Raw genomic sequence first — 13901 nt, 5'->3', positions numbered from 1 at the left:
GTCATCTGTGTTGTATGCCTGATAGTGCAAGTTATTTGCTCTCCAAGGTTCACTTTAGATTACTTTCTCTTCATGTTTTGTGCTGCCCTCTTGTGCTGAAACCAGTGAATTGCTCTGTATTGGTCATTCTGTTTTTAAGCATTCAGCTAATATCCGATTTCATTGTGCTGAATATCAATTGATTAACATTGTCTTTGTATTGTTTTTTTTTTTATGCAGGCGCCTTCCATGTATGCACCTCTTCCATCAACTGTGTGTAGACCAATGGCTCCTCACTAACAAGAAATGCCCCATCTGCAGAGTGGACATCGAGGCTCAGTTATCTCCGGAGAGTTGATGCTATTTTTCTTGCAACCCTTTTGTTGGACATTTATCTGTTGTTTTCCTTTTCATTTTTGTCAGTAACGCATTCAACCAAAGATGGCATGAAATACCTGCGCAACTATGGGGAAAAAAGAAAAACAACAATCCACAAAAAAAAAAAGCATCGAGCCTAGCGTGCCAGCTATCATGTAGTACCAGTACAGCTAGAAATAACATCTTCATTAAGGGTTTTGAACTGTATTGTATTTATAAAGGGTTTATGTAGCTTTTGTTTTCATAAGTGTCATTGTATTTTATTTTTGCATGGTTCCTTGCAATGCATTTCTTTGCACATATAATGAAATAGGCCTCGTAAGGCCTGAGAACTTGCAGGCGAGGATTGCTGCTCTAGTAAAGAAGCATTTTTACATACCTGATGCCTTGCTTTACTGGAATAGAATGTCAACCTCCATTTTAAAACATTGCAGGACTCAATTTATCGATCAGTATATTGATTAGTTTTATGTTCTAGAAAATGTGATCTGAAATAGATATTTTTTTTAAGTGAATCAAGACATTCCTTAATTAGGAAACAAGATCATGGTTATGAGATCAGCTGCTGTAACAGTGTTCACGCTCACACCGGTTCAGTCTCAACGTGGGAACCTGGGCTGGAGTCCGTTCCATTTCTCTTCAGCTCATTACCAGTGCTAACCCCGGTTCGGGAGGTTCGTTTAGAGAAGCATATGGATTGTCCGTTTTAATTTTACATTTATATGCATTCGATCCTGAACTGATGGAATTGAAATGAATTCGGCTCCAGCCCCGAAGAGAAACCCGACTGCACACTTCACCTCCTGGAAAACGTTCACACGGTTGTGTCCCATCAGTCCCCCTCTCAGCACCTCAATCTGACGTCACATGTAACGCACTTCACCTAATGTATTTTCAAAGAGAAGAGAAAAAAAAAGAAAATGAATGTCACCTCTCTGTATTCTGATTGTTGTTTTTATAGTATAATGAAGTTGGATATTTGATCGAGCAATTGAGAGAGTGTACTTCCTCAGACCAGCTCCACGTGTCGACTTGGTTGTGTGAGGATGACTGGGAAACAGAATATTTATTGTTTCATCAGGGTCTCCTAGCCTTCTTCATTTCTCTCTCTCTCTCTCGATTACTTAGAAAGTGACTTGTTAGCTTATTATTCCTTGTCAGATATTGTCATTAACGCATTTGTTCTGCAACTGTGCAGCAAACTGTTTCCCCCTTTTTTCTTTTTCTTTTTTCTTTTTTCCTTTTTTTTGCTGCTGTGAAATCCTAACACTAATATTAGTCTCAACTAGCTAACTTGCATATACTTGCACATGAGAGACAAAAGACAGGAGTGCTGTGAGAATGAGAGTGTGCTGAGGCCGTGTATTTCCACTCTGATTGCCGAATTTTGAGGAAAAACTGTAATAATTTTGAATGGAGTGTTGGAATGCAGTACTTAATGGCAGGCGTCCATGCATTCATAGACTTAATGGCCCCAGGATGAAATTCCATGGGATTTATATTAGTTTTAAAATAATGAAATTAATAAAGTTAGGTAACTCTTTTATGTGTCCATTCTTTTGCCTCCTTGAACTTGACACCCTTTATATGTATTTAACTAAAATACATATTTAAGTAAAATGTCCCCTATATTTTAGTTTTGTGTCATATTTACAGCAGTTGTGTACTTCACAGCTCCAAACATATTGATAAAAGGAAACTAATGTTGACAATGTATATTAATATCTTTTTGTAAGTTTTTTGTACTAGATAAGACAATCGTGTTATAGTTGTTTTTATTTTTTATGCAGTAATGATGGAAATGCATCAATGATACCAGATTTAGACAAAGTTCGAATCAATATAAACAAAATGATTCACATACGAGGTAATCTGCAAAAACATAACCTTTCAAAAATCATGTTTTATCATTGTGCTTTCCAGTTAATCTCAATCAAACCGCAGTTAGGAAAAACGAGATACCCCATTGGTAGGTTTTCCTTTCTCGCTTTTATCAAGAAAACCTCGAGCAAAATATATTTTGGAGTTTTAGATATTTGTACTATTATTATATATTCGCGTGTATGTATGTATATACGTGTGTTTGTGTGTAAAATGTGCAGTCAAATGTGCGTTCAACGTATATTTGTACTTTTGCGATTGAAAAAAAAAAAGTCAACAGAAGAAGAAGGGCGATTGTTTGAGCGTCCTGTGTCGCTGTAGCTGTCTCTCTCTCACACACACACACACACACACACACACACACACACACACACACACACACCCTCGGATACACAGTTAAAATGGCGTCGGGTGCCATTTCAGCGGAGACTAAGAAGATTACAGATTTACGTGTAGTAGACCTCAAATCAGAACTCAAACGACGAAATCTCGATGTTACTGGGGTGAAAAACACACTCATCGCAAGGCTGAAGCAGGTAATTTGAATCTAAACCCGTAAATTGAGATTGCGTTTGGATAAAAGATCGCGAGCTAGCTCGATGGCTACGGAGTTAGCATAGCCGTTTGTATCCTAAAACATGTTTGCATTCCGGATTTTTATACATTCAATAACAATACGGATGTAATGCCCGTATTTGGATACCAAGTGTTACAGAACTGACATGAGATATGTACCAGCCGTTTCAGAAACCTAATCTGTAAGGATTTGTTTAGTAGGCTAAATTCTCTTAGCAGGCGAATGCAGCTACATTACAACGCGCTCAGACCAGTTGCTGCAACTTCAAACCAATTCACCATCTCTTTATTTGCAATCTTTATGTGCAGGCTTTTCTTTTGAAAAATCAAATGTAGCTAATAATGCAAAATGTTACGATATACATGAATAGCTGTGTTACTGGAAGGAAGACATACACTTGCAACAAGACTGCATGCAACTTGTTTAGTTTCCTTTTAGTGTACAGCGGGTTAGTTTAATTTTAACAAAATGTTATTATGGTGCTCAATCTTTTGCATGTCATGGGTTTTACAGCTGCACTATCATAGATCATTTATGCAAAGTATGACTTGAATCATTTGTTTCAAATATTAAAATTCCCATAAACATTTGAATGGTCATGCGTTCTTGTGTGAAGGCAATAGAAGATGAAGGTGGAGATCCAGACAACATTGAGATCACCTTATCGGCTGACACACCCACGAGAAAGCAAAGCAAATCTAAAGGTAGACCTTCATGCTCACAACCCAACTCTTTACATCCCCATGTGTGCCTTTTTCAAAAGCTAATCGAAAAGCTTTATTACACATCCTCAGGAAAGAAGACCGATCTGGATGCTGACACCATCATGGAAGAGGAATCCTTTTCTAAGGTATGGGAGTGGAATTGTTGCCAAGCATTGGGTTAATTTAAACTGGACTGAGAAATGAGTATGTAATGTTTAAAAAAAACAAAAAAAAAAACAAGCGCTTTTGTTGGATGTTTAACCTTATTTACAGTTAAAAAAATAAATTTTCATATGTGTGTTATTCTCGAACAAGCTATTTCAAAGTGGTAGTGAATTCAGTTGATTGGTAAATAATATTGGTGAATTAATATAAAATTAACAGCACATTTAAAATTTATTGTGAAATGTGACTTGGTAATTATAAGTCAAAGACATAACACATTGATATTTGAAGGTTTAAACAGAATAAAACTTTGACATGTTGCAAATTATACTACAAAGGTATTGGGATACTTCTAAATTAAGTTTAGGTTTAAGGTTTTTCATTCAGACCCATTGCCATTTCGCATTTACAAACATTTTAGAAAGAGAAAAAAAAAACTAAACAAAATAGGCTCCCTATAATGGGATATATTCCACATTGAACTGTAAGTGGAATTATTGGAAGGTGTAAGAAACCTATCCAAGAAATGGAAGACCGCGTAAAGTCACAGAGCAGAGTTCCGAGGTTGAGCAAATGTTGCCAATGCTCTGCTGAATCCATTGATTTTAAAACTTAAAATAGGCCGACCAAGTACAGTGCCAAATATCAGATGGAGTGGTGTAAAATATGCCATTACTGGAGGCAGTATCTTAATGTTTTAATGCACCGAGATATGGTTGAAAATGCTATACACTTCCAACTTTGTGGGAATAGTTTGAGGAAGGCCCTTTACTATCTCAGCATGACTGTGACCTAGTGCACAAAGCAAGGTCCATAAAGACATGGTTGAATGGGTCTGGTGTGGAAGAAATTTACTGGCCCTCACATAGCCCTGCCCTCAATCCCATCCAGCCCCCTGGGGGCGAACTAAGACACAGATTGTGAGCTAGGCTTTGTCCAGCATCAGTGTCTGACCTTGCAGAGAGTCAAAATGAGCAAAACACTAACTGAAATGCTCAAATTTTGAAATGCCTTCGCAGAAGAGTGAAAGTGGGTATAGTCCCAAAACTTTTGTTCTTATGGTGCGTTTCTGTCTCAAACATTTGTTATTTTAAAAGAAAATGTATAGTTTCCATGAAAATATTACACATCACTGTATATTTAAGTTTTGATATTTTACGTTGTTAGTTTCATCTGTATATTAAATAAAGTATTGCAGCCTTGGTGAAAATAAGAAACTAGATATTTAAGTTAGTTATTTAAAGAATCAAAAGACGTACAGATTGTAAAAGTATGTATTTTGTGACCAACTCAACATTTTTATTTATTTAAACAAACCAGAATATTGACTAACATTCATTTTATTGCAGCTAGATGTGTAATTTCTAAGTATAAGTAATAATCCCTCCAGTTCTACATTAACATTAGAAATAAATATCCTTATATAATTTGTTTGTTTTGTTTTCAGGAGACTGAGGAAGAGGAATCTGAAAAAGGTATGTCTGGTCACTTATTGGGGTGGAGATGTAACAGGTTTTTTTTTTTTAGGTTTCAGACGGTCGGACTTCTCTTGCTTCCTTTTTCTTTTGCTGTTTTCCAATCTCAACGTTCTAGTTGTTAAAAACGCGTCTTTCACAGACATTAAAACGTCCCATCTGGAACTTGTGCTGCATCAAAGGACAGATAACCCTTCACCATTTGTGTTAACATCAGTGATTCTCCTAATCTCATCATCTAATTCGTTCAAGAGCACATTACCCTGCCACCACATTTCATCAGCAAGAGGAGACCTTTCACCCACTCGATATCCGTTCAGAACACCACCCAAGCTTCAGTAGGCCACCTCTTTCTTTCTGTTGAGACTGGACTACCTCCTGAAATGGAGATGGCAGCAGGCTGCATGCCTTTGTTGACTGGTCAGAACATGACACATGAACCTCGTTTACCAAAGTCTTGACGCTTCTTCCTGACTGCAGTATAGCCGGCATGGCTTAAGTGGATATCAACGTCACTGCTCTTGCTTTGAACTCATTCAAGACTGGATGCAGCTCAGTGGACGACCATTTTTAGCCGTGTTACTGGACAGAGTACCATAAACACGGCTGGATTTCGCCAACGGATCAGAGAAGATTTGACACCCTGCTTTTGATTTGCCTCCATCGGCTGTAAAACGAGATGGACGGTCAGTGGAAGTGTGTGAAAGAAGACTCTCAATGTGACCACAAGAAGCCGAGTGACATCTGGCAAGAGGACTTGCATTATGGAATAGATTTGCAATTTCCTTCAGACTGAATGCATGTCTGTGAAGCAGAGAAGCATGGCAGAATGTCACCCAGCTGTGGAGCCTTCAAAACTGTGGAGACTTCAAAACAAGATAGTGATGTTCCTCATAGCCAGAAGATTGTTCAACTTCTCATCGTTGTTCTAAGGAATGTGTTTTTATGTGTACCTGTGGTTTCCTCACCCACGATGACCACTAACACTAAACTTGCTCTTTGTTGTACTTTCTAGGTCACGTAGCACAGAGATTTGAATGTTAAACAATGTGTTTTTTTTGCCATGTTTTATGCTTGTTAAATCCCTCAGATGTAACTGATACTGATGATGCTACTCGTGACAATTCTAAAACCTTCTCCTGTGAAGACGGCCTTGCAGAGCCCGAGGCTGAGGTAGGAGTGGAGCCTGATCTTGAGGCTGAGGTGGAAGCAGAAGCAGAACCCGAGCCCGATCCTGACGCGGAGATTGAGGCTGAGAGAGAAGCCGAGTCTGAAATCCCATCGATGGAGGCCTTGGAGAGCGAACCTGCTCCTGAATCCATAAAAGAAGTTGAGGATGACAATATTTCTGTCACCATCCAGGCTGAAGATGCCATCACGCTGGATGTAGATGGCGACGACCTCCTGGAAACAGGTAAACATGTGAAACTTCCAGATTCTGAGGCAGACAAGGGCTGCGAAGAGCCTGAGGCCACTGCTGAGATGGGGCAGGAGACAGATTCGCTGACTGAAGCCATAGATGGCCACAAGGATGGTAAGAGAGATGACGGGCTGATGTCTGACACCGCCAAGAAGGACAGCAGAGAGGCCTCGAAGAAAGGAGAAACGGGAGACAAGGAAAAGGATTCTGGGAAGAAAGGCCCCTCTTCAACTGGGGCAACAGGTCAAGCAAAGAGGTTTGTCTTTCTATGTCAGTTCTTTAAGATACTACTACCAAGTTCCAGCTCACTAAGAACGCAGCATTGTGGGTAGCCGCAAGAATTTTTTCATAACAAGTTGTTCAATGTACCTAATCCCTGCCTTTGGTTTGCTCTTTTGGTTTGGTTTTGCCATTTTTTCGAGTTTGGTAATTGTTGGAGTTAAACGAGGAGCAGAAAACACGCCTGTTACGCACACATTTCCAGCACTTGCTTTTCCAGTCCCTACTTATGGGTTAAAAAAAGAGCAATAGTTCCAGTGATGTCAGAGGGGTTTGTCAGTCCAGTGAAGTGATTCTCTCTGAAGTTGAACACCCTCCTGAGGATGTCATTGGTCAAGGGAATAAATTGGCAGAAAACCTGACCCACCTTGCTCCTGTGGAAAAGCAAGAGAAAGAAGCCTTATTGGAGTTTTGTCCGAGTGCAAGCCTTGCCTATGGGGATTTTTTTTTTTATTATTGTTTTTTGGTTTTTTCTTTTCTTTTTCTGTAATGCACCAAATATTTGTATAACCTTTATTGTTTGTTTGGAGATGTACCTCGATGCCCCACACAGTCATCTTCTCTCATGCTCTGGTACTCATTAAAGCATTTCTCTCTTCTTGTCGCTCTCATAATATTCACATTTTAGCTCTTCAAAAGACAGAGATGGAAAGACTACAAAAGATGAAAAAGGTATGACTTACCTATGACTGATCTAAATGAGTTTACAATTTGAAATTTTGGACTTAACAGTAAACTGGAAGTTAATAAAATTTATATACAGGATCTGGTCTAAGTGTTAAAACACCAGTATAATCTGATATTAAAAAAATCTTAAATTAGAAGCTTCATTATTTGGTAGCTTCATAAGTTACTTTGCTCTGATCCTCAAGTAGAGTGTTTTTTTTAAAGCCTACTTATCTGTCTTCAGGAAGTGGCAGCAGCAGTACCAGCTCTACTCGTAATCTGTGGGTGAGCGGCCTGTCATCCAACACCAAAGCAGCTGATCTCAAGAACCTCTTTGGCAAATATGGAAAGGTAAAGGCTCTTTGTATACGATAAATAAGCACCAGCTTATAATTCACATATTTGTGATTTAGGTTTGTGACGCTGACGCCATTTTCAAAATAGGTTTTTAGTGCCAAAGTGGTCACCAATGCTCGTAGCCCAGGAGCCAAGTGTTATGGATTAGTTACCATGTCATCCAGTGCAGAAGTGGCCAGGTGCATCTCTCACCTGGACCGTACAGAACTCCACGGACAACAGATATCTGTGGACCGGGTAAGCACTTGACCATTGCACTTTAACAGTATGAATCTCAACATATTTTTAAGCTTTACATATTACAGTCAAACATCAATGGTGTGTGCTTTCTTGAGAAGAAAAAAAACTATTAAAGTTGATCTCATTGTATTGTCCACACAGGTGAAAACTGACCCATTTAAAAAGGATTTTTCAAAGAAAGAGGGAGAAGAGAAGACAAGTTCCAATAAAATTTCTGGAGAAAAGCGCACTCCAACTGGAGCAAAAACATCCAGCAAGTAAGCAGAAGTTTTATCATCTTTTTTTTTTTTTTTAAGGAGCATTTCAGTGCGTTGGTTATATTGTCCAACTTTTATTTTCAATAGGACACCACTTTCATCTAAGAAAGAAGAGAAGAAATCAGACAAACCATCTGAGAAGGACAGCAAAGACATCAAAAAACAGGACTCCAAAATCTACAAATCTGATGCACCTTCTTCCAGTTCAGGATCTGACGCAGCAAAGAAAGATGACAAGAAACACGGACGTATGTTAGTTTGATTGGTTTCACCTACTGAGGAAATTTAAAGACTTCAAAATTTATAGTTGTAATGTATGTATTTTTCTCATCTGCAGGAAAGAGTCCAGGCAACATGATGGTGATCGACCAAGCTAAAGGAGAGCTAAACTTCAATAAATCTCGTCCCCCTTTCAGAAGGGGCGGCAGGTTTGAGAAGGTACCTCAGACATCCTCAACATTGTACTGTATTACAAAGTAAAGAGGTTTTTATTAAGCCCAAATGATCTGATTGTCTTTTTGTCTAAAGCTTGGTCCTCCCAACATGATGAACAGACGTCCCAGAGGGTTCATACCACTTGAGGAGGTTTGTTGACTCTGAAAACATGATCTGACTTACTAAAGCCATATTAACTCTTTAGTATTTAGTTTGACCAGTTTTACGTACTTTCAGTTGGAGAAAGGCCGTCCCATGCTTAACAAAGCTGGCAACAAAGACATCCTACCATTTGAGAAGATGAAGGAACAGAGGATGCGTGAGCGCATGGTCAGGATGGAACGCGTTCGCAGGGCTATGGAACTGCGCAGGTAGGCATGCTTTCCTTCTCATTGGCAATTAAAACGGCAGAGTGCTTAAGCTGTGTTTTGAAATACTGTTTTGTTGTAACATCCAGACGGCGCGAGGTAGCAGAACGAGAGCGCCGGGAGAGGGAGCGCATTCGTATTATGCGTGAGCGTGAGGAAAGGGAGAACCTGATGAGAGAGCGGCAGAGGCTGGAGGTGGAAAGACAGAAACTCGAACGCGAGCGCATGGAGAGAGAGAGACTGGAACGGGAGCGGATCAGAATAGAGCAGGTACAGCAACGATACATCTGCCTGTGAAACTGAAAGCAGGTTTTTTTGTTGGTTTTTTTTAACAATCATGTGTTGTGTGTGTGTGTGCAGGAGCGACGCAAGGAAGCAGAGCGTTTGGCTCGAGAACGCGAGGAGCTGAGGCGGCAACAGGAACAGCTGCGTTACGAGCAGGAGAAACGAAACAACTTAAAGAGGGGACGAGACGTTGACCAAAGGTATGTGAATAATACTGTTATATATTCATTTTTGAGGTTAAGTGGTTCAAAGTGGTCAGTGTTTTTATTTATTTTATTTATTTTTTCTTCCTTCTCTGTCTGTGCAGGAGAGATGATTCGTACTGGAACAGTGGTAAAAAGATGCAGACTGAGCCAGAGGGGAGGATGAGTCAAGGTGGAGATTACAATCGACAACAGAACCGCTTCAATGATTTTAACCCTAGAGACCGGAATCGATACCAGCAGACATCAGCTGTGCAGTCCAACAACTTTGATAGGTAGGAATTCATGAACGAGAATGCAATTCCCGAACACAATAGGAAAGGAAGGAAAAGAGACCAGGCCATTTTTATTCAAATGAGAGTTAAATACAAAAGATTTTCCAAATTGGCACAACTCAAAATTGTTTTTTTTTTCTTCTTCTTTTTGCAGACGTAATCGCTTTGACGGTGAACCTGAATCAAAGAAGAATCGACCTGCTCCTCGCCGTGAAGGTTCAGGGTTTGAGCGCTACCCCAAAAACTTTGAGACGGTGCGGAGAGCAGAACCACCTCCTCCACCTCGTGCAGAGCTGCGTGACAGCGATCGCAGAGAGATCCGAGACCGAGATGAGCGCAGACAGGTGTCCATGCCCGATCGACCAGCTGGTGGCAGAGCACCGCCCCCCACCATTGCCCACTCCCGAGCCCCCAGAGACGGCAGCCACGCTGGCTGGAAGAATGATGGGGGAATGAATGCCAAACAAGGAGATGTCAGGTACAGATGTTTGTGCTTTTTCTCCTCTGTGGTGGGGAATTGAGGCTTGAGGCTTTTCTTGTTAAAGTTATTTTCAAGTCACATTTCTTGAACCACTGCTTTCTATCACCAGTGTGGACAAAGAACAATAGTTTGACAGCAATGCGTTTTTGGTTTTGATTTTTTGTTTTTTTACTGACTTTCATAGTATTTTGTTTCCTATATGCAAGTTTGTTGGTCAGTTATTTTAATTAAAAACCTTTTAAATCAGCCTTGTTACTTGTTATAATTTGAAACATTATTTGAAGCTAGTTATTTTTACTAGTTTTTGATGTAAACCCACTGGCCCTTACATATACCTGTAAGACTGATATTTCAGGCTTGGCTCTTCTTGAGCGTCAGGTAATCAGTGATTGCTGCTGACTGTGTTACAGGGCAGTGCGGATGCGTCCAGAACGTCCAGGCAGAGAGGGTCCCGGGCCTGCCATGAGGGGGGTGTCTTCAGCCAGCCGTGGCAGAGCCAGCTTCAACAACCGAGACAGCGGCAGACCTGTGGTCATGGGAGACCAGGTAAAGTACACGACATACCGCTGACACAATCTTTTTGCTGCCATTTATCAAATCTAATGCCATATAACCTCCCTTTTACCACAGCAGCACTTCGGAAGTGGCAGACAGGTGGTGGTGGAGCGCCATGGGCGCGATCAGGGCCCCAGGAAAGACTGGCACGGGTCGGCAGGCTCACAAAGCGGAGGATTCACAGATAACCACAGAATGGGGGACAGTCGACCCGGCATGATGGCACCACACTCCAGGTTTGTTTCGATATCACGGCCCTGATTTAAACGCATCTTATGATTGAGCTACGTGTATTATGGCTGTTTCACATCACAAGAATCAGTGGAGCATGAGCAGAACTTCTCAGTTTGATGAATGGGATGCTCTTATTTATTAACATGCACACATTTGTGGGAGAAAATGTGTGCTGCTCACACTCTGCTGATGCTTGTATTGTGACACAAGCTCTTTACCAAAGTCTAGGGACTTTATTAAACCTGTGAAAGTATGAGCATCACAAATGCAACGTTCCGATCTATGTTTACACCAGAGTATGTGAGCGGAGCAATATAATTTCGATTGGAGCGAGGAGTGGATTTTAAAAATTCAGAGCGCTGTAGTTTTCTCTCGCTCCGAGGGTGTCCCAAAACACCTCCATCATGAATACGATTCATGCCAGCGACCCGAAATATAACTGCATATTCAACAAGCATTTACGTTAAACATTTAGCTAGCTTCATAGAGAAGGATCACCCAAATCAGAAAGAATGTGAAGGTTATGATGACGTGATAGAGACGTTATAGTTTAAGGAATTTGTTTGTCCTTCTAGATGAGCTGTTGAGTATTTTCAGATGAAAAGCATATAATTTAAACACTTGGAGTCACTCTCTTAATAATGCATTTAAACAAATGAAATTTGGTCCAATTATCATTCTCAAGTTCGCAATTTAATTCTATTATCAATATTATCCAATATCGATTATTTTGGATATCAAGTGCAGTACATGCCAAATTTTCTCAAGGGAAAAAAAATCTCCTTAATATTTCTATTTCTATTTTTTGTTTAATATAAACATAATGGTGGCTGTCATTAAACTTGATAGATTTATTCAAACAAATTAAACATTGAAGAACAGTCAAATTTGTAATGAATGTTACGTTCAGTTTATTTTTCTCCGACTGAGTTTAGGCTCAAAAAACATTTTTTGGAGGTAGCCTGAAAGCACAATGCTTATTGCGATATGCTGGATAGGAAGTGCCCTTTAATGTTTTGTTAATAAACTGATAACTTGGGATTTTAGAATCCATATTGTTCTGTAAAAATGAGAATTGATAAATTTTGAGATCTATATATATATATATATTTATATTTATTTATTTATTTATTTTTTTTCCTTAGATACTTAATCTGTATTCTGTTTCGAATGAGCAGAAATGCAGCGATCTGTGGCTAAAATAATGATGAAAACACAGGCTATTATTATTTTCATCACAAACAAAATTTGCACCACAAACAATAGTTCTTATAAGCCAACTTGAAACACTGTTATTTTATGTCCTTTTTTATATTGTACGGTATGAACAGAATTGTGATATTTCAAACATACTAAAATACTTGAGCCACAGAGCAACGGTGGAGCGGTGTTTCTGATCAGCTGAGCGAGGAGAGGAGCAGGAAGTGATTATTAAATGCTTGGAGCGTGGAGTGGAAATTGTTGCTGCTCCACATGCTCTGGTTTACACTGCTGTTGATCTGGAGAGAGCAGATCACTTCAAGTACAGCCTTTCCACCCGCACAGTAATTCTGCGTACTAACCTTTAAATAAACAAAGTAGTGGGATAAAAGTTTAGAGTTTGGCTGCAGCAGTCCAAATGGAGTAACTTACCTTTTAAAATGTTGACAATCATGTATTGTGTTGATTGCATTATGCCAGGATGTGGGGACCAATGGCTGTTTTAAGAAAAGTATGTCACTGAATGCTCATCCGGAAACAAAACAAAAGTGTCTATAAATAAGACATTGACACCTTTTGAAATTATTTTTCTTTTTGTAAATGTAGTATTTTAAATCATGATCTTTCAATTTATCAATATGCGTAAATCAGTAATTTATGTGCTATTTTTGATTTATATAAACTCTTTCCCCTTTATTTTTAACTCTTTATTTTAAACGTTTTTGACTGCAATGTGCAAATTTTCTGGTGTCATGCAGGACACTGCTTTATGGAGCAAATACTTTTATCATTCACGGCACCTTGTTAATTTGCTTATTTACTCGGTGGGAAATGAATTGTCGCACATTTACAGGAAATAACATTTAGCCTTCAGTCTTTCCTTCACATATTGACTTTGCGTATGTATTGATCTGGCTCTTTGTGTCTTTGTGCAGTCATTCCTCTTCTGGTATGAACAGAATTGTGCAGATCACTAATGTTCCCATGGCCGGTGGCAGCGGAGGATTCAAGCCCTTCAAAGGAAGGTTCTAGCATCTGACTCTCCACAGTGGAAAAATATAAATACTTTTTTTTTTTTATTATTATTATTATTATTTTGAACTTCTGATGTTTTTAATTGGCTAAACGTATAGCCATTAGATTATTGTAAAGATTAAATTTGGTTGTCTTTATAAAAGGCTTTACATGTAGGTTTTTGTTTCCTGAACTGTTCTCCGGTGACCTGTAAACAACTTTTGTGCACATACATGTTCTCCTGGCATTCTATAGATGCAACTGTACAGCTTATTTCTTAAAAGGTGTTCGTTTAGATTTACCTTAACTTCGTTTCGGATCCTCTCATATGCTTTGGGCAGACTACTGCGTGTAGCACTGGACACATCTGTAGTTCCGTTAACATTTCAGTATGTGGCTTTTTTGATGATTCTACAACTTGATATTAAATTATGTGGATTATGACCGTCTCTGTATAGTTCTGTACGTGCTGC

At 39.4% G+C, this 13901-nt stretch overlaps 2 protein-coding genes across 10 annotated transcripts in view; both read left to right on the top strand.

Moving 5' to 3' along the window:
• Window positions 1–1900, top strand: part of rnf111 (ring finger protein 111) — a 31448-nt gene extending 29548 nt beyond the window's left edge. For all 5 annotated transcript variants that reach the window (XM_043243647.1, XM_043243645.1, XM_043243646.1 and 2 more), the window contains one exon: window positions 220–1900. In XM_043243647.1, coding sequence (XP_043099582.1) covers window positions 220–337 — 118 coding nt within the window. In that variant the 3' untranslated portion in view covers window positions 338–1900. The remainder of the gene's footprint in view (window positions 1–219) is intronic.
• Window positions 1901–2597: 697 nt separating this feature from the next.
• Window positions 2598–13869, top strand: sltm (SAFB-like, transcription modulator). Of its 5 annotated transcripts, none has more exons than XM_043243650.1 (20): window positions 2598–2774; window positions 3432–3519; window positions 3610–3665; window positions 5132–5159; window positions 6250–6835; window positions 7487–7530; window positions 7769–7875; window positions 7969–8118; window positions 8263–8378; window positions 8466–8626; window positions 8716–8816; window positions 8907–8963; window positions 9051–9184; window positions 9271–9451; window positions 9542–9666; window positions 9774–9944; window positions 10099–10422; window positions 10836–10971; window positions 11059–11216; window positions 13350–13869. In XM_043243650.1, exons 1-20 carry the CDS (start codon window positions 2640–2642, stop codon window positions 13444–13446), a joined length of 2955 nt encoding a protein of 984 aa, XP_043099585.1. In that variant the 5' UTR covers window positions 2598–2639; the 3' UTR covers window positions 13447–13869. The 5 variants fall into 5 exon arrangements, with proteins under 5 accessions (XP_043099585.1, XP_043099587.1, XP_043099584.1 ...); XM_043243652.1 differs by having other exon boundaries at window positions 2599–2774; window positions 5135–5159; window positions 6307–6835; window positions 11056–11216; XM_043243649.1 differs by having other exon boundaries at window positions 2599–2774; window positions 5135–5159; window positions 11056–11216.
• The last annotated feature ends 32 nt before the right edge of the window (window positions 13870–13901 follow it).

Source organism: Puntigrus tetrazona, chromosome 7 (assembly GCF_018831695.1).
Source record: "Puntigrus tetrazona isolate hp1 chromosome 7, ASM1883169v1, whole genome shotgun sequence".
In the NCBI taxonomy this organism is placed as follows: Eukaryota; Metazoa; Chordata; class Actinopteri; order Cypriniformes; family Cyprinidae; genus Puntigrus; species Puntigrus tetrazona.
Note: the sequence above shows the minus strand (reverse complement) of the source record. Positions and strands in the feature narration are given on the sequence as shown.

Bases quoted from the DNA above. Each gene is read 5' to 3' on its own strand.
- sltm (XM_043243648.1), top strand. From the start codon at position 2,640: ATGGCGTCGGGTGCCATTTCAGCGGAGACTAAGAAGATTACAGATTTA. The intron at 8,817-8,906 runs GTACCTCAGACA...TTTTGTCTAAAG, and splicing joins GGGGCGGCAGGTTTGAGAAG to CTTGGTCCTCCCAACATGAT. The intron at 9,185-9,270 runs GTAGGCATGCTT...TGTAACATCCAG, and splicing joins AGGGCTATGGAACTGCGCAG to ACGGCGCGAGGTAGCAGAAC.